General features: G+C 56.1%; 2 protein-coding genes across 2 annotated transcripts; one reads left to right on the top strand and one right to left on the bottom strand.

The window, feature by feature from the left end:
• Positions 1-1,685: 1,685 nt before the first annotated feature.
• Bod1 (biorientation of chromosomes in cell division 1) lies at positions 1,686-18,328 on the bottom strand. The gene is made up of 4 exons (XM_076578080.1): positions 17,915-18,328; positions 15,925-16,049; positions 3,209-3,405; positions 1,686-2,374 (listed from the first exon to the last, which is right to left on the bottom strand). Exons 1-3 carry the CDS (start codon positions 18,311-18,313, stop codon positions 3,210-3,212), a joined length of 720 nt encoding a protein of 239 aa, XP_076434195.1. The 5' UTR covers positions 18,314-18,328; the 3' UTR covers positions 1,686-2,374; position 3,209.
• LOC143274505 (uncharacterized) lies at positions 6,016-14,005 on the top strand. Its single transcript, XM_076577787.1, has 2 exons — positions 6,016-8,395; positions 12,281-14,005. The coding sequence occupies exons 1-2, from the start codon at positions 6,016-6,018 to the stop codon at positions 12,646-12,648; spliced, it is 2,748 nt and encodes a 915-aa protein (XP_076433902.1). The 3' UTR covers positions 12,649-14,005.
• Positions 18,329-18,541: the final 213 nt, after the last annotated feature.

Genomic DNA, 18,541 nt, shown 5'->3' on the forward strand with positions numbered 1-18,541 from the left:
GAAAGGAATAATGAAAATACTTAAAAAAGAACGAATATGCCAAGTGTGTTTAATAGGTGAAGCAGTTTTGGAGGACTAACCTTCCTTGGGGAAGAATTCTTACTTTTTGGACCATGATTTCCTCTAAGGTCCTGTGTGATGAACCCAATACCTAAAGCTTAAGGATTCAGGGGTCTACACAGATCTGGGGGGCAACCTGTCTGAGCCTCACAGGGCTGTCTTGACTACACCTCCAGCCGTTCGAAGACATCCACCTTGGGAACACGGGCACATCTTCCCTCTTGACTCAGCTAAGAGCCCAATGTCCACCTTCTAAGAGCACAAGTCTCTCTCAAAGCCCTGCTTTTCTCAACTCAGCCTCACTGGGTCTAAGTGGAAAATGTAAGGCCAGAACTGTGGAGACCAAGCTCTTAGGAGGCAACTGTGGAAGTCTGCACTTCTGGGCAGGTCTTCTTCAGTAATGGGGAAAACTAAGTAAGAACACAGATCAAACCCTGCCTGCTTAAAAGCACACAAAATTGGGTCAACAGAGCCTCTCGGAGTAGGAATTTCCTGAGCTGGTCTATCCGCCATCTTTTCTTAGGTGAGGTCCGTGTGGGACAGCTGTACAGTCTCAGGAAGGAGGTCCCAAGGTCTGTGTTCTTGCAGGAAAGACCCTCTGAGGAGAGACACACTTCCCTGATATGCAGGACAGTACGGGAGAGGACTGTGTTCTGATCCCAGCTGCTGACAGACAAGGCCAGCAACCTGTTCCATGGAGATGGTACTGTATCCAGAAGGGGGAAATAGATCACGCCTCTGAGGTCACTTCCACCTGTGCTGAGGACGGGGCCAGCTTCTTTGGACACAAGGGCAGGTGCTACAAAATCTTGCCCAGTTCTTGGCAGGCAACGTAGTTATCACCGAGGGATTTGGGGTAAAGGTGGAAGGGGAACATTTTGTTAAATCTGGGTTGAGCACGTAGCTCAGACATAGAGCATGTGCTTAGCAGGTGCAAGACACTGGGGTTCTACCCCAGTACCTAAAACCTCCAAACCCAACAAGTTAGATCAACAGTATCAGCAGGGCACTCAACTAAGAACAAGGATTCTTAGTTTGAAGTAATCTTTGCCACATCCAAGGCCCAGTATTACATGTGTGAGAAAGGCCCAGCATCACCTGGGGGCTTGCGAGATACAAAGTTCCGGGCCAGTGAGTAAAGGTGTTTGCCACCAAGCCTGATGACCCAAATTCAATCAACAGTAGGAGAGAACCAATAGCCATAGGTTGTCTTCTGACCTCCACACATGCAACCTGTCCCCTTCTCACCCCACCCCACCCCACCCCAGGCCAATAATTAATGTATTAAAAAGAGAAAAGGAAAAGAAATACAAACCATGAGCGCCCTAGACCTTCCGAACCATAACACCCAGCTCCCCGGCTCTGCCCTGAGATACTCAGGGGCACTGGTACTCATCCAAACTTGAGATGAGCTGAACATTCAGCAAGACACTGCCTGCCCCTGATCAGCTGCATCATCCAGCCTGAGCCAGGGTGCCTTCAGATTCCAGCCGCCAATCCTTCATTCCCATCAAGTCAGGTGTGGTAAAGAGACGGCAGGCAGGTAGACGAAAGGGAGTCACCTCCACAGACAGAGAGAGGTTCTAAGATTCTGTTGAGGCTTTAGGAAAACATTATCAAATGACTTTATTGTAAAACATCCACTATTTATTAACGGTTGTTCTTCTAAAAACATAAACATGAGAACTGAGCACCACATCCACAGTGACTCACCCCTACAGCTAGGGAGACGCCAGGACAGAGGCGGTAGGGCTTTCCTTGCACCCCAAGTCTCAGCTTCCCCACTCACTCCAGGGCTCCAACTACCTCTGACAAGAGAAAGGAAACCACTGAAACCCCCAAGCACAGGAAGGTCACAATAACCTCAGGGCTGCTGATGTTACTGCTGCACACTCCAGCCTGTAACTCTAGCAACATCATCAAAAGCCACCATCAAAGAGCTGCTCCCAGGGGCTGTCCTGAGCCTGGCTTCTACATACTGCAGAGCACAAGCGTTAACATCGACATGCAGTGTCCGTGTTCAAGTATAAAGGTCTGTTCAGGACAGCCCAAGTCATGTAGTGCTTCACCCTCTGTAGTGTCTACTATGGTCAGACCCTTGGACAAGCTGGTCAGAGATGGCACGATGCACGAGCAAGTATGGACGACTGTCCCACCACCAAACCTGCTCTCCATCCAATATGGACACCACCCTAGTCAAGGCCAAAATCCTGACATCAGTAGTGACGTAGTTGAATAAAGTTATATTCGTATGAAACAGGAATCCATTTCATTTCTTCATTAAATGGAGTTTTCCAACGGTATCAGACATATCCTAAAAAAAAAAAAGAAAAAAAAAAAAGAATAAAGATAATCATGTCAAAATGGTACTTTTGGTAAGAGCCTATATTCATTAATTATGTTCCTAAAAGAATTTACAATGAAATGGAAAAGACTTAAAATAAATGTTTTCATTTACTTCATGATGGATCAAGGATCTCTCCCAAGAGGCACAAGACAGCCTTTCAATTGCCCACGTTCAAAAACCTAGGTCAACTGCCTCCTTACCCAATTTTACCTTCATGGCTCACTAACAGCAGAACAAGGGGCCAGAACACGACCCCAGGGGTGTGATGATGGCAGGTGAGAGGTCTACTGCTCATACAGTGGCTCCCCAAACCCAGTCTAGCATTCACCTCTGTATCTCCAGCTAATTTTCAAAGTGGAGATTAAATCCTAAACCTGAGACAATGAGAACAGAACTGCACGGTAATCCCGTGCAACATGGAAACTCAGAGCTCATGGTGAATGTCTCACTTAGGAATGCTGCTGGATTTCATATGCAAATCACAAATGTTAACTGGTGGTGGAGAGTCTGGTGTAAGCATTTCAGAGAAGACCTCCACACGAGTGCCCTGGGTAAACCAGCTGCCACCATGGTTCCTGATGGTTTCCTGTGGTGACTGGGATGCTAAGCCCTGCTGGCACAGAGCACACTTGCCAATATGGGGTGTGTTAGCGCTGAGTTCCCTGAGATGGCTCACTGGGGGGAAATCCCCTCAGTGCTCTTTTCTGACCTGTGTGAAACATGTCCAATTACAGCTGACCCTGTTTCTGACCATCTCACACAATGACTAGCCAGAGAGGAAAGATGGCGTGGGTACCAAACCTTAGGAAGCGTCTTGGGATGGCGCTGGAGGATCCTGGCTTTCAGGTTCTGGAGGTGGGGCTGGCAGAGTTTCTTTTTTCTGGGCTGCCAAGAACTCGTGAATTGCTCGTTCTATCTGTGGCCTGAAGATGTGGTTTAGTTTGGGGTCCACCACCTGAGAAATGATCCTGTCCACTCCTGCTTCCAACATGCCTGACCTGTGGAGAGAAACAGTCTTATTTAGCTCCCAAGTTCTCCTCTGCACCAGAAAGCCCTGAGTGCCACTCAAGAGGCCAGCCAACACCCACTGTCCCAGGATTTAGACCACGGTCTTTCACGGGAGGGATTCCCAGCGGCCTGCCGCCCACCGTTCCTAATGCAGTCTCCACTTCATACAAAGGAACCAAACAGAGCTAAGCAGACTGCTCCAAAGGCCTGCACACATGACAAACCATGAGAGCGAGCCTGGCCACGGAGTAGGGTGAAACTGCGGTCAGTGTCAAAGGCAGCAGCAAGCCTTGTATGCCTTGTTCTCAGCATTCATTCTCAGCAGCCGGACCAGAGGTGGCTTCCCACAGCTCAGTTACTCCATCAGCACAAACCAGTGAGACACAGAAAGACGGGACATGCTACGAGCAGCTGCTCAACCCAGGGCGGCTACTGACCCCTTCTTTTTGAGACCTCTGCACCAACAGAAGAACTCACCTTGAGAAAGGGAGCAGGACTGGGCAGACTAAGAGACAGCAGGGGCAGCTTTAGATGCCACACTCCCCTAGTGCTCAGAGCTCAGATTTACGTGGGTGTTAATCTTGTTCATTTGTAAGACTCTGAGTTCAGTGGTCATAACCCACACAGTGAGTGCAACAGTGCTTGGCAGCAAAATTTTCTATTTTTTAAAACTTTTAAATTTCACAATCACTGTATAGTCCCAAGAAGTTGCAAGGAAATATATAAGCAGGCTCATACATCTTTAGCCAGCACCCAGTGTTAGCGCCTTGCCTAACACTACACTACCAAACTAGAACTTGGCACCAGGACAATCCAGACTGTGTTAGACGACCTGCACTCAAATGTGTGTGTGTGTGTGTGTGTGTGTGTGTGTGTGTATTTACCCGGCCTACTTTGTGTTGCTGTAACAAAATCACTGAGGCGGGGAACTCATGTATAAAGAGGTATACTTGGCTCATGGTGAAAGATCCCAGCATACTAGCTTAGCCTAACGCCATTTCAAGTAAGGTCTGAAAAGCGCAGGGTGTCTACAGCCGGCCTCCTGGCCCCAGAAAAGGGTACTAAAGGTCAGAAAAACAACTTGGAGCCAGGCAGCAGGCGTGTCAAGCTCGGGGAAAAACCACGAGCTGCCCTGAGTTTGAACCCGGCCTCATTTGAATCGTCCAATCAGAGCCCTGTAAACCATGAGTTGCCCTGAGTTTGAACCCGCCCTCCTCGTGCTCCTGCTGCCCGACCCTATAAAAACCCTCCGCTCCAGCCCGGGGGCGCGCCAGTCTCTTGAGCTTCTTGAGGGACTGTGTTGCCCCGGGTACCCGTGTTCCTGAATAAAGCCTCTTGCTGTTTGCATCTGACTTGTGGTCTCGTGTGATCTCTGGGCGAGGGTCTCTCCAGAGGGAAGACTGCCTTCGGGGGTCTTTCATTTGGGGGCTCGTTCCGGGATCTGAGACCCCCACCTCGGGACCACCGACCCACTGTCAGGAGGTAAGCCGGCCTTGGTGTATGTCGTTTCTGTCCTGTCAGAGTGTTGTCTGTTTGCGCGCCTGAATCGGTCTGGAGTCAGTGGGGCTGAAGGAGCTGACGAGCTCGGACTTCGCCACTGCGACCCTGGAAGACGTTCCACGGGTCTCTGAAGTCCCCTTCTGGGGCACGGGAAGTCCCCTTCGGGGGCACGGTTTGTCTGAGTGTTGAATGTTGTCTGTTTGCGCGCCGGAATCGGTCTGGAGTCAGTGGGGCTGAAGGAGCTGACGAGCTCGGACTTCGCCACTGCGACCCTGGAAGACGTTCCACGGGTCTCTGAAGTCCCCTTCGGGGGCACGGGAAGTCCCCTTCTGGGGCACGGGAAGTCCCCTTCTGGGGCACGGGAAGTCCCCTCTGGGGCACGGTCTGAAGTCCCCTCTGGGGCACGGTTTTTCGGGGCCACCCCCGTATCAGAAGGATACGTGGTGCTGGCAGGGGACGGAGAATTCAAACACTCCGTGTCCCCATCTGAGTTTTTGCTTTCGGTTTTACACCGGAGCCGCGCAGCGAAACTGTTTCTTGTTTGTGGTGTCGGTTTGTTTTGCGTTCTTTGTATAATCCTTCTCCATCCAGGCGCGGCGCCTCCTGTCACGGCGCCAGCCGCGATCCCGGCGGCTGCGCTCGCGGCGCCTCCTGTCATGGCGCCAGCCGCGACCACCTCAGCGGCTGCGCTCGCGGCGCCTCCTGTCATGGCGCCAGCCGCGATCCCGGCGGCTGCGCTCGCGGCGCCTCCTGTCAAAGCGCCAGCCGCGACCACCTCAGCGGCTGCGCTCGCGGCGCCTCCTGTCATGGTGCCGGCCGCGACCCCGGCGGCTGCGCTCTCGGCGCCTCCTGTCATGGCGCCAGCCGCGATCCCGGCGGCTGCGCTCGTGGCGCCTCCTGTCAAAGCGCCAGCCGCGACCACCTCAGCGGCTGCGCTCACGGCGCCTCCTGTCATGGCGCCGGCCGCGGCCCTTCCAACGGCTGCGTTCACGGCGCCTCCTGTCACGGCGCCGGCCGCAACCCCGGCGGCTGCGCTCTCGGCGCCTCCTGTCAAGGCGCCGGCCGCGATCCCGGCGGCTGCGCTCTCGGCGCCTCCTGTCATGGCGCCAGCCGCGATCCCGGCGGCTGCGCTCGTGGCGCCTCCTGTCAAGGCGCCGGCCGCGATCCCGGCGGCTGCGCTCGTGGCGCCTCCTGTCATGGCGCCGGCCGCGATCCCGGCGGCTGCGCTCGCGGCGCCTCCTGTCAAGGCGCCGGCCGCGATCCCGGCGGCTGCGCTCGCGGCGCCTCCTGTCAAGGCGCCGGCCGCGACCACCTCAGCGGCCGCGCTCGCGGCGCCTCCTGTCACGGCGCCGGCCGCGATCCCGGCGGCTGCGCTCGCGGCGCCTCCTGTCATGGCGCCGGCCGCGACCACCTCAGCGGCTGCGCTCCCGGCGCCTCCTGTCATGGCGCCGGCCGCGGCCCTTCCAACGGCTGCGTTCACGGCGCCTCCTGTCACGGCGCCGGCCGCAACCCCGGCGGCTGCGCTCGCGGCGCCTCCTGTCATGGCGCCGGCCGCGACCACCTCAGCGGCTGCGCTCGCGGCGCCTCCTGTCATAGCGCCGGCCGCGACCACCTCAGCGGCTGCGCTCGCGGCGCCTCCTGTCATGGCGCCGGCCGCGGCCCTTCCAACGGCTGCGTTCACGGCGCCTCCTGTCACGGCGCCGGCCGCAACCCCGGCGGCTGCGCTCTCGGCGCCTCCTGTCAAGGCGCCGGCCGCGATCCCGGCGGCTGCGCTCTCGGCGCCTCCTGTCATGGCGCCGGCCGCGATCCCGGCGGCTGCGCTCGTGGCGCCTCCTGTCAAGGCGCCGGCCGCGATCCCGGCGGCTGCGCTCGTGGCGCCTCCTGTCATGGCGCCGGCCGCGATCCCGGCGGCTGCGCTCGCGGCGCCTCCTGTCAAGGCGCCGGCCGCGATCCCGGCGGCTGCGCTCGCGGCGCCTCCTGTCAAGGCGCCGGCCGCGACCACCTCAGCGGCCGCGCTCGCGGCGCCTCCTGTCACGGCGCCGGCCGCGATCCCGGCGGCTGCGCTCGCGGCGCCTCCTGTCATGGCGCCGGCCGCGACCACCTCAGCGGCTGCGCTCCCGGCGCCTCCTGTCATGGCGCCGGCCGCGGCCCTTCCAACGGCTGCGTTCACGGCGCCTCCTGTCACGGCGCCGGCCGCAACCCCGGCGGCTGCGCTCGCGGCGCCTCCTGTCATGGCGCCGGCCGCGACCACCTCAGCGGCTGCGCTCGCGGCGCCTCCTGTCATAGCGCCGGCCGCGACCACCTCAGCGGCTGCGCTCGCGGCGCCTCCTGTCATGGCGCCGGCCGCGGCCCTTCCAACGGCTGCGTTCACGGCGCCTCCTGTCACGGCGCCGGCCGCAACCCCGGCGGCTGCGCTCTCGGCGCCTCCTGTCAAGGCGCCGGCCGCGATCCCGGCGGCTGCGCTCGTGGCGCCTCCTGTCAAGGCGCCGGCCGCGATCCCGGCGGCTGCGCTCGTGGCGCCTCCTGTCAAGGCGCCGGCCGCGATCCCGGCGGCTGCGCTCGTGGCGCCTCCTGTCATGGCGCCGGCCGCGATCCCGGCGGCTGCGCTCGCGGCGCCTCCTGTCAAGGCGCCGGCCGCGATCCCGGCGGCTGCGCTCGCGGCGCCTCCTGTCAAGGCGCCGGCCGCGACCACCTCAGCGGCCGCGCTCGCGGCGCCTCCTGTCACGGCGCCGGCCGCGATCCCGGCGGCTGCGCTCGCGGCGCCTCCTGTCATGGCGCCGGCCGCGACCACCTCAGCGGCTGCGCTCCCGGCGCCTCCTGTCAAGGCGCCGGCCGCGACCACCTCAGCGGCTGCGCTCGCGGCGCCTCCTGTCACGGCGCCAGCCGCGACCACCTCAGCGGCTGCGCTCGCGGCGCCTCCTGTCAAGGCGCCGGCCGCGATCCCGGCGGCTGCGCTCTCGGCGCCTCCTGTCATGGCGCCAGCCGCGATCCCGGCAGCTGCGCTCGTGGCGCCTCCTGTCATGGCGCCAGCCGCGATCCCGGCGGCTGCGCTCGCGGCGCCTCCTGTCACGGCGCCGGCCGCGATCCCGGCGGCTGCGCTCGCGGCGCCTCCTGTCATGGCGCCGGCCGCGATCCCGGCGGCTGCGCTCGCGGCGCCTCCTGTCACGGCGCCGGCCGCGACCACCCCAGCGGTTGCGCTCGCGCTCGCAGCGGCTCCTGTCACTGCGCTCGCGGCGGCTCCTGTCAAGGCTGCGCTCACGGCGGCTCCTGTCACGGCGCCGGCTGCGACCTTCCCGGCGGCCGCCCCCCCCATGATGACCCCGCTCGCTGGGGACTCGGAGGAAGAAGAAAAGCAGAGAGTTTTCCTGGAGGCCTGGAAGCAGGTTCCGGGCGATGACGGGAGGCCAACCCAACTCCCAAATATCATCAATGCCGCCTTTCCCTTGACCCGCCCAGACTGGAACTTCAATACACCTGAAGGTAGGGAGCATCTACGTCTCTATCGCCAGTTGCTCTTAGCGGGTCTCCGAGCGGCCGCCAGAAGGCCTACCAATTTGGCTCAGGAAAGGAAAAAGAAAAAGGAAAGGAAAGGAAAGGAAAGGAAAGGAAAGGAAAGGAAAAAGAAAAAGGAAAGGAAAGGAAAGGAAAGGAAAGGAAAGGAAAGGAAAGGAAGAATCACCCGCTGCATTTTAGAGAAGCTGAAGGAGGCTTATAAGATGTACACTCCGTACCAGTCTAGCTCAGATATCCGAACCAAATTGCAGCGGTTGGAAAGTTTGCAAGCGCTAGGTTTGCCAGATTTATTGAAGGAAGCAGAGAAAGTGTTTAATAAGAGAGAAACTCCTGAGGAGCGTGAGGAAAGGAGATGGCAGAAACGTGAGGAAAGGGACAAGAAACAACATAGGGAGATGAAAAAGGTTTTGGCCGCCGTTGTGTCTCAGGGACAGCGGAGAGAGGGAGATAGGTCGGGAGAGCGAAGGAGGTCACCCCTTGACAAAGATCAATGTGCTTACTGTAAGAAGAAGGGACACTGGGCCCGAGACTGCCCCAAGAAGCCACAAGGACCCCACCGACCCAAGCCCAAAACCGTGGACCTCCTTAATCTAGAGGACTAGGGGAGTCGAGGCCAGGAGCCCCCCCCTGAGCCTAGGATAACCCTCAAGATCGGGGGGCAGCCTGTGACCTTCCTGGTTGATACTGGTGCCGAACATTCAGTCCTAACCCACGCCGGAGTGCCTCTTAGCCGGCATTCTGCACTGGTGCAGGGGGCAACTGGAAACAAGAGGTATCACTGGACTGCCGAGAGAAAGGTCCAACTGGCATCAGGGCAAGTAACTCACTCCTTCCTGCATATACCTGAATGCCCCCATCCGCTGTTAGGACGGGACCTATTAACCAAATTGAAGGCACAAATCTATTTTGATGAGAAGGGACCAAGAGTCACAGGCCCTAAAGGAGAACCCCTACAAATCCTTGCCCTCAGTTTAGAGGAAGAATACCGTTTGTTTGAGGCAGAACCCACGGAGAAGTCACCTGAGGAGCTACAGACTTGGCTGAGAGAGTTTCCTCAGGCCTGGGCAGAGACCGGGGGCTTGGGGTTGGCACGCGACCAGCCACCGCTGATGATCCCACTAAAGGCCTCCGCGACTCCCGTTTCAATCAGACAATACCCAATGTCACGGGAAGCTCATGAGGGGATCAAGCCCCATATTCGGAGGCTCCTGGACCAAGGGGTGTTAAAGCCCTGCCAGTCACCTTGGAACACCCCTCTCTTGCCTGTTAAGAAACCGGGGACAGGAGACTACAGGCCGGTCCAGGACTTGAGAGAGGTCAATAAGCGGGTGGAGGACATACACCCCACGGTGCCTAACCCCTATAACCTTCTGAGCACCCTACCACCGACCCACGTCTGGTACACTGTGCTAGACCTGAAGGATGCCTTCTTTTGTTTAAAACTGCACCCCCAGAGCCAACTACTATTCGCTTTTGAATGGAGAGACCCAGAAAAAGGGCTCTCGGGACAATTAACCTGGACCAGGCTCCCGCAGGGCTTCAAAAATAGCCCAACCCTCTTTGATGAGGCCCTACATGCAGATCTGGCCGGATTCCGGGTTGAACACCCAACCCTGACTCTGCTCCAGTATGTGGATGATCTACTCCTGGCGGCCAGGAGTCGAACCGAGTGCATGGAGGGCACTCGAGCTTTACTGGCCAGACTTGGGCAGAAGGGCTATAGAGCCTCAGCCAAAAAGGCCCAAATATGCCGAGACAAGGTCACTTACCTAGGCTACACCCTGAGCGGGGGGCAAAGATGGTTAACAGAAGCAAGGAAGGAGACGATAATCTCCATCCCCCCTCCTCGGAACCCCCGCCAAGTTCGAGAATTCCTGGGTACGGCTGGGTATTGCCGCCTTTGGATTCCTGGCTTTGCTGAACTGGCAGCCCCATTATACCCCCTCACTAAACCAGGGACCATGTTCCAATGGGAGGAGAAACATCAGAAAGCGTTTCAACAGATCAAGAAGGCCTTACTCGAGGCCCCGGCTCTGGGTCTGCCAGATCTAACCAAGCCCTTTGAGCTGTTTGTGGATGAGAACTCAGGTGTTGCCAAGGGGGTACTGGTGCAAAGACTGGGACCTTGGAGGAGACCTGTAGCGTACTTATCCAAGAAATTGGACCCGGTGGCTACAGGATGGCCTCCATGCCTCCGCATGGTGGCAGCCATTGCCGTATTACTCAAAGATGCGGGAAAACTGACTCTGGGACAACCATTGACTGTGCTGGCCTCTCATGCAGTGGAGGCCTTGGTCCGACAACCACCGGACAGATGGCTTTCTAACGCCAGAATGACTTATTATCAGGCCTTACTACTGGACTCAGACCGGGTAAATTTCGGGCCGACAGTTTCCCTTAACCCTGCCACTTTGCTGCCACTGCCTAGCCCCTCCGAGGAGCATGACTGCCTCCAGATTCTAGCCGAAGCACATGGCACCCGTCCTGATCTGACAGATCAGCCGCTCAAGGATCCAGACGCTGTCTGGTACACCGACGGGAGCAGTTTCCTGGAAGAGGGGGAGCGCAGAGCCGGAGCAGCTATAACCACCGAATCGGAAGTGGTATGGGCATCGCCGCTCCCGCCCGGGACATCGGCCCAGCGCGCAGAACTGATTGCGCTCACCCAAGCCCTCCGGATGGCAGAAGGTAAGAAGCTCACAGTTTATACTGACAGCAGATATGCCTTCGCCACTGCGCATGTCCACGGGGAAATTTACAGACGGAGAGGCCTGCTGACGTCCGCGGGTAAGGAAATCAAAAACAAAAAAGAGATCCTAGACCTCCTAAAGGCCCTGTTCCTCCCGCTCCAACTCAGTATTGTCCACTGCCCAGGGCATCAAAAGGATGACTCTGCGGTAGCCAGAGGGAATCGGCTGGCAGATCTGACTGCCCGAACAGTGGCTTCCCAGCCAGCAGGAAACAGCCAGTTGATGGCTATACAAGAACCACAGCCTGAGGGAGACCCCGTGCCCTATAGCCCAGAAGACCATGAGCTAGCAAAGAAAATGGGGGCGGACTGGGAACAAAGAAGACAGGCATATATACTAGGGGACCGGATGGTCGTGCCAACTTCCCATACCCGATATATGCTGAGATTACTCCATGCATTGACCCATTTGAGCAAAAACAAGATGAAGACCTTATTAGACAGAGAAAACACCTGGGCAGTGCTGCTGAACCAGGATCAGGTACTCCAGCAGGTAACTTCTACCTGCCCAGCCTGTGCTCAAGTCAATGCAGGAAAGGTGCGTCTAAACAAGGGGGCCCGACAAAGAGGCCATCGTCCTGGTGTTCATTGGGAAATAGACTTTACAGAAGTAAAACCTGGACTTTACGGGTACCGGTATCTCCTGGTCTTCGTGGACACCTTTTCTGGATGGATCGAAGCATTTCCAACCAAGAATGAGACGGCTAACGTGGTAACAAAGAAACTGTTGGAAGAAATCTTCCCCAGGTATGGGATGCCTCAAATATTGGGGTCGGATAACGGGCCTGCCTTCGTCTCCCAGGTAAGTCAGAAGGTGGCCAAACTATTGGGGGTTGATTGGAAACTCCATTGTGCATACCGCCCCCAGAGCTCAGGACAGGTAGAACGAGCTAATAGAACAATTAAGGAGACTCTAACCAAATTAACGCTTGCAACTGGCACTAGAGATTGGGTGCTCCTACTTCCCTTAGCTCTCTATCGAGCCCGAAATACCCCCGGCCCACACGGCCTAACCCCTTTTGAGATCATATATGGGGCCCCACCTCCTGTTGTAGACTTTCTCCATCCTGATATTTCCTCTCTTGCCACCACCCCTACTTTAGAAGCACATCTTCAAGCCCTCCAGTTGGTGCAGAGGGAGGTCTGGAAGCCCCTGGCCAAGGCTTATCAGGAGCAGCTAGACAAGCCGGTGGTGCCCCACCCCTTCCAGATCGGGGACTCCGTTTGGGTCCGACGACACCAGACCAAGAGCCTGGAATCACGGTGGAAGGGGCCCTACACTGTCTTGCTGACCACCCCCACTGCACTCAAGGTCGACGGGATTGCTGCATGGATCCACGCCTCTCACGTGAAGGCTGCCAGGGAACCCGACCCAGCAGGATCCAGAAAGTCAACATGGACAGTGCGCCATACACGAAACCCCTTAAAAATAAGGTTGACCCGCGGCTCCTCTTCCTCCCCCTCCTCTTAATCTCTACCTACCCCCAGGGGACTAGGGCGGCAGAGAGCCCGCACCTAGCTAAGAGGCTCACTTGGCAGGTCATCTCACAAACTGGGGAGACGGTCTGGCAAACGACCGCCTTTCACACCCCCTTTACATGGTGGCCTAACTTACATCCAGATCTCTGCCAATTAGCAGCAGGGTCAGAGGACTGGGACATCCCTACCACTGACCCCATGAACCCCAGAGCACCAGACGTCTGTCAGGATGGTAAGGGAACTTGCAAATGTAGTGACGGGAGATACGGATGTGGCCACCCCGAAGCCAGGAAAGCCCTGTCACAACTATCCTTCTACGTCTGCCCCCGGGATGGTAGGGACAGAAAGCTGATTAGCCAATGTGGGGGTTATGAAAGTTACTTCTGTAAAGCATGGGGATGTGAAACAACTGGCAATACCTATTGGAAGCCTTCGTCCACTTGGGACCTCATTAGGGTAAAAAGGACTACCCAAGGGGAAAGCCGCACATGGCGCCCACTCACCCGAGCATATTGTTGGGGTTTCCCAGGCGAGCTTAGTACATACTGGGAGGGGGAGGGCCCCTGTATAAACTTCACCTGCAACCCCCTAAACATATCCTTTACTCAGAAAGGAAGGGGGACGGCACAAGATTGGATTAAAGGAAAAACATGGGGACTTAGATTTTTCATGACAGGACAGGACCAGGGATTTACCTTTATGATTAAACTTAAAATTGAGGAGCCCTCCGCCTCTATAGGCCCCAACCAGGTTCTCGCTGACCAAAAGCGCCCCTCTTTACCTGCTCCAGCACCCCCGAGGGCTACCACCCGACCCAATTCGGTCATTCGCCCAAGCACGGCTCCGAATGCCGCTGTAACCCCTGTCACCCTCCAACCACCCAGACCCGGTACGGGAGACCGGCTATTGAATCTTATAGAGGGCGCTTACTCAGCCCTCAATGTTACCAGCCCAAATCGGACTCAGGAGTGCTGGTTATGCCTAGTTTCCACACCTCCCTATTATGAGGGGGTGGCCGTAGTCGGAAGTTTCACCAATTCCTCTTCACCCCCATCAGGATGTGCCTCAACACCTCAGCATAAGCTTACAATCTCCGAGGTGTCAGGACAAGGACCAATTTATCAGGGAACGTGTTTCTATTGTTCAGACCTTGGTATTGACCCAACAATACCAACGACTCAACCAGGTGGAAATGGAGCCACATCCCTATTCTTCCCCATGAATGGAGGATTCCATTCCCTGAGATAAGAAAATGGGGGAATGAAAGATCCCAGCATACTAGCTTAGCCTAACGCCATTTCAAGTAAGGTCTGAAAAGCGCAGGGTGTCTACAGCCGGCCTCCTGGCCCCAGAAAAGGGTACTAAAGGTCAGAAAAACAACTTGGAGCCAGGCAGCAGGCGTGTCAAGCTCGGGGAAAAACCACGAGCTGCCCTGAGTTTGAACCCGGCCTCATTTGAATCGTCCAATCAGAGCCCTGTAAACCATGAGTTGCCCTGAGTTTGAACCCGCCCTCCTCGTGCTCCTGCTGCCCGACCCTATAAAAACCCTCCGCTCCAGCCCGGGGGCGCGCCAGTCTCTTGAGCTTCTTGAGGGACTGTGTTGCCCCGGGTACCCGTGTTCCTGAATAAAGCCTCTTGCTGTTTGCATCTGACTTGTGGTCTCGTGTGATCTCTGGGCGAGGGTCTCTCCAGAGGGAAGACTGCCTTCGGGGGTCTTTCAATGGATTCTAGTGGCTCCAAGTCCAAATAGCACAGTGCCAGCAGCGTCTGCTAAAGGTTTCTATCTGTATTACAACGTCACGATGAGCATGCACATGCCAAGACTAGGCCACCTGGAGAAACGCAGCTGAACTCACCCATTTTTTTCTTTCTTTCTCTGAGAGGTCTCACTGGGTAGCTGAGGCTGGTCTGGAACTGACTGGTTCTCCTGATCTTCCCGCCTCAGCCTCCTTGAGTGCTGGGATGACAGGAGTGTGACAGGCCTGACATTTGGCCCAACTCAACAACTGATTCTCAAAGAACTTATTCAGTGCCACAGAGGTGAAGGCCCCATGACCTCAACACCTCCTACCAGCTCCTGCTACCAACACCAACTCACCGGGGATCAACTTCTACCGTAGGAGCCTCTGGGCATGCAGCTCAGCTTCACTGCCCGAGCCGCTCAGGGTATGCACCAGCACAGCTAAATGCCAACAGCACCAACAGAGCCCCGGCGCTCCAGCTTTCTCAATCAACTCCCATCATGCCCTTGGTAGCTGCCACTGGCCACACATCTCTGCACTGGCAGCAAATGCAGTCATTTCTCAGCCTTCCGAGACTTGCTTTTCTCACCACAGTTCCCTGATGCTTCTGTTTTCAGAGTCCTGCTTCATAAGCTAAGCTTTTAGTCAACAACTTAGTGGATTAAGAAGGGCCAAATATAAGTCCTGGTGTTAAAAGCCAAAATGGATTCTGAACAGATCAGAAAAAAATTTACTTTGATGTGGGAGCCCACAAAGGTTTCCTAGTGAGATCTGAGCTTGCTTTACACAGCAGGGCTGCATTAGGGGATGGCTGGACCACATGCATAAAGTCACCAGATGTTTGGGATGGTCTGCACTTGGCTGTGCGGGGGAGGTCTTTTGCTTCACCCCTTGGCATTCCTTTATAAAGCCCTTTAGTTGAGACAGAAGGGGCTGGTGGGTTGAGACCCAAGCACTCCCGAGGCTATGCTGTGTTTTCCGTCTGTCTGTCTGTCTCTGTCTCCTTCTATCCACAAACACCTCATCTCTTCCTCACCTTGGAATCCATGACCCATCCCCAGTGTGCCAGTGACAATGAGGCCACTCATGTGATTCACTATAGCACCTTTTCTAGCAAAGGCTCAGTTTGTTTCTGTAAAGGACAAAGTCTTACAGGACATCTCTCTGCAAACTGTCACCACACTTTAGCAGCCATGGTCACGGAACACACAGAACTCACGTGCCTGTGAGAACAAAGGTGAAGCCCTGCTGGCCCACACCCAAACATTGGCATCTTGGCCTAAAACTCACTCTCACGTTCAGATTACACTGAAAGCTTCCAAGAACCAAGTCTCACACTCTGGAAGATCTTCCAGAGTCACCACTGAATGTGCACACCCAGGAGGCCCCCAGAGCTCTGCTCATCTTCCCCTTGACGCATCGGACAGTAGATGGCTACCAGGCCCCATTGACCAGGAGGCCCGTGAGAGGTCAGCCTGTGCAGCAGCATGCTGGGACAGTCACCATTTCCTCACGGCTTTACTTACTGAACCACGCTCTGCCTCAGCCCATTCCGCAACTGGTTCTTGTTCATTGCAGGATTCCATTCCTGTTTGTCCAGATGTGTTGACACAAAATTATCCACTTTCTGCCTCAGGTTCTGGTAAGCTGGCTAAGACATTCAGAAGAGACCATGTTATCTTTTTTTATTTAATGCTGATTGTTGTTTATTAAAGGAGGTAAGAGGTCTTAAATACAGCACAGTGGGAAAACCCCGGAGGGCAGAAGTTCGCTACAGATGTTTTATAATCTTGCATCTAAGCTGCTAACGCCTATTATGCAGGATACACAGACAAGAAACTTCCCTTAAGCATTTAGGAGGGCGGAACCTGGCAGGGAATTAGCATAGGGAGGATATCAAGGTCAAGAGACCATGTTATTGTATGTGAGTTACGTCAGTGTATCAAAGTTGTGGAATGGAGCTATTCAGAACACTGCTCTTCATAGAAACACAATTCTCATTTAAACACACTTCCACCTGACCTCAGTACCCACACTGCAGTACAGGCGCTAGGAATCCACAGCCAGCAGGGTGCCTGCCTTGCAGTGGTCTAACACAGTGCAGGACATTACCTATATAAACCAATCTACTCTTAAAGAAACTCCAGACGGGGAGAGCTTATTAGTATTATTCTGCCCTCATTTACACATTAGGCTTTCAGGCTTTCAAGAGTAAACACAGGTGCCCTCCAGTGCAATGCGGCCAAGGGCAGATGCAGGCTGTTTCTGGGAAGGAACTGGTTCTAGATCAAGCTGACTTTCCAGGAGTCACCTGACTTCTGAATTTCAGGAACTTCCATCCATAAAATGCAAACATTCCTGCTTGCTTGACTCACAGTGGGTGTTCTCAGCAGTACACCAAGGAAAGGCCCCTCCAAATGAAAGGGCCACCCAAACCTCAGCAAGAGTCACAATTAATGCCTTAATGCCAAGGGAGTTCTGTGATGAGTTTCCAGGCAAAGCTGTGACCCTCAAAGGAGCCTGGGGTACTTACTCTAATTGCTCCTACAAGCTTGAAACAGGACTAGGAGTACAAGGAACATATGGTTCTGAGAGCCCAACCTCCTCCCTCTCTCCCACTGAAGGCAGATATACCTCCTCACCCCATCCATGCTGAGTGCTGTGTCCCCAGAACTGAACTGAAGCTGTGCTGTCAGGCATGGCTCTGGGCCCTGTATGAGAGCATGTAGTGGGAAGGAGGGCCTGCCTGTGCCACAGCACAAGCCGGGTAGCCTGCAGCTGACAGCCAAGCCACCAGTTGAGGCCTATCTAGACCAGCTGGCGTTGGTGACATGCAGCCCTAACAGCTGTGGAGCAACCACTACCCTGAGGAGCCCTCTCAGTCAGTAAAGGGACCCCCTAACTCCTCCACCTTAATCTTGGCAAGCTCCATTTGTAAAGGGAAAAGGACTGTTCTCACCCTTAACACACATTCCAAACTACTTTTCCAAGTAAGGCGAATTAGTATTTTTACCGGATAGACTGGCTTTTGCACTGGGGTCTAACATAGGCGTCAGCTCCCTTTAAATTAAAGGATACAAAAGAAGGGAGCTGACTCTAGAGCTCATCCCAGTTTGGAGGAATACAAGTCTGCAAACCATTCCGCTGGGGAAAGGGAATAATAATTATTGCCGAGTCGTCCGACCCATTCCGTGCTTAAAATCACCTCCCTACTGGCGAATAGAAAATGGGTACCGCTTCTTAAAGCACTGCCTTTCCCGACTGTTCTGAGACACGAGTTTCTTTGGTAAGGTGGAGGTTTATATGTGTGCAACCGTAAAGGAATCTCCAAGTTCAGAAAGGCGACTGGTCTAAAAATCACGGCTGGTAAGTGAAGGGCGTGAGTAGTGCTCAGGTGTGCACCACTCAGAGGGCGCCCCGCGTCCCGGAGGCTCCCGAGCTGCCTTTTGTTTTACTCCCGGCTCCCGCACGTCAAAACAGCGGGGGGCACCGCCTCGCCCCCCACGGCCCGGGTACCTTGGTGTCCACGTCGGCCAGGCAGTCCCGGCGGAAGCTGTCGAAGAGGCCGCGACTCTTGAGCTGCTCCACTATGAGAGCGATGAGCTGCGGGTCTCCCGGAGGCAGCGACGCGGGGTTGACCGGGCCCCCTGCACCACTAGAGCCCGCAGCCGGTCCCGAGGCCTGGCCCGCCGCGCCTGCTCCCGCACCGTCCGCCATGGCCGCGCCCCGCGCCCGCGCCGGGCCCCGCGCTCGGATGCTCCTCCGGGAGCCGCGGGCCGCGCTGCGCAGACACGGAGGGCCCCACGGAGGCGGCGGCGACGGAGGCGGCAGGGTGGGAGGCGGCGGGGCCCACGACGCTACCCGCTCGCAGCCCTGCTGGCGCACGTCTAATGGCGTCACCGGTGGCCTTTGCATTGTGGGACGGTTGGTTTCCTGGAGCCATCGCTCGAGTTCTTATAGGCTGGGTCTGGCCGTTGAAAACTACAACTCCCGGCAGAAGATTGGCTCGCTCGCGCTAGTTCGTGGGGCAGCATGGGAATTGTAGGCTCAAGCCTTAGTAATGGCTTGAACGCAATCGGACCCGCATCCTTCCCAAATCAGACCCCTCCACAGAGCAGTGAACAATCACGGTAAAGCTGATCG

Source organism: Peromyscus maniculatus, chromosome 8 (assembly GCF_049852395.1).
Source record: "Peromyscus maniculatus bairdii isolate BWxNUB_F1_BW_parent chromosome 8, HU_Pman_BW_mat_3.1, whole genome shotgun sequence".
NCBI classification, from domain to species: domain Eukaryota; kingdom Metazoa; phylum Chordata; class Mammalia; order Rodentia; family Cricetidae; genus Peromyscus; species Peromyscus maniculatus.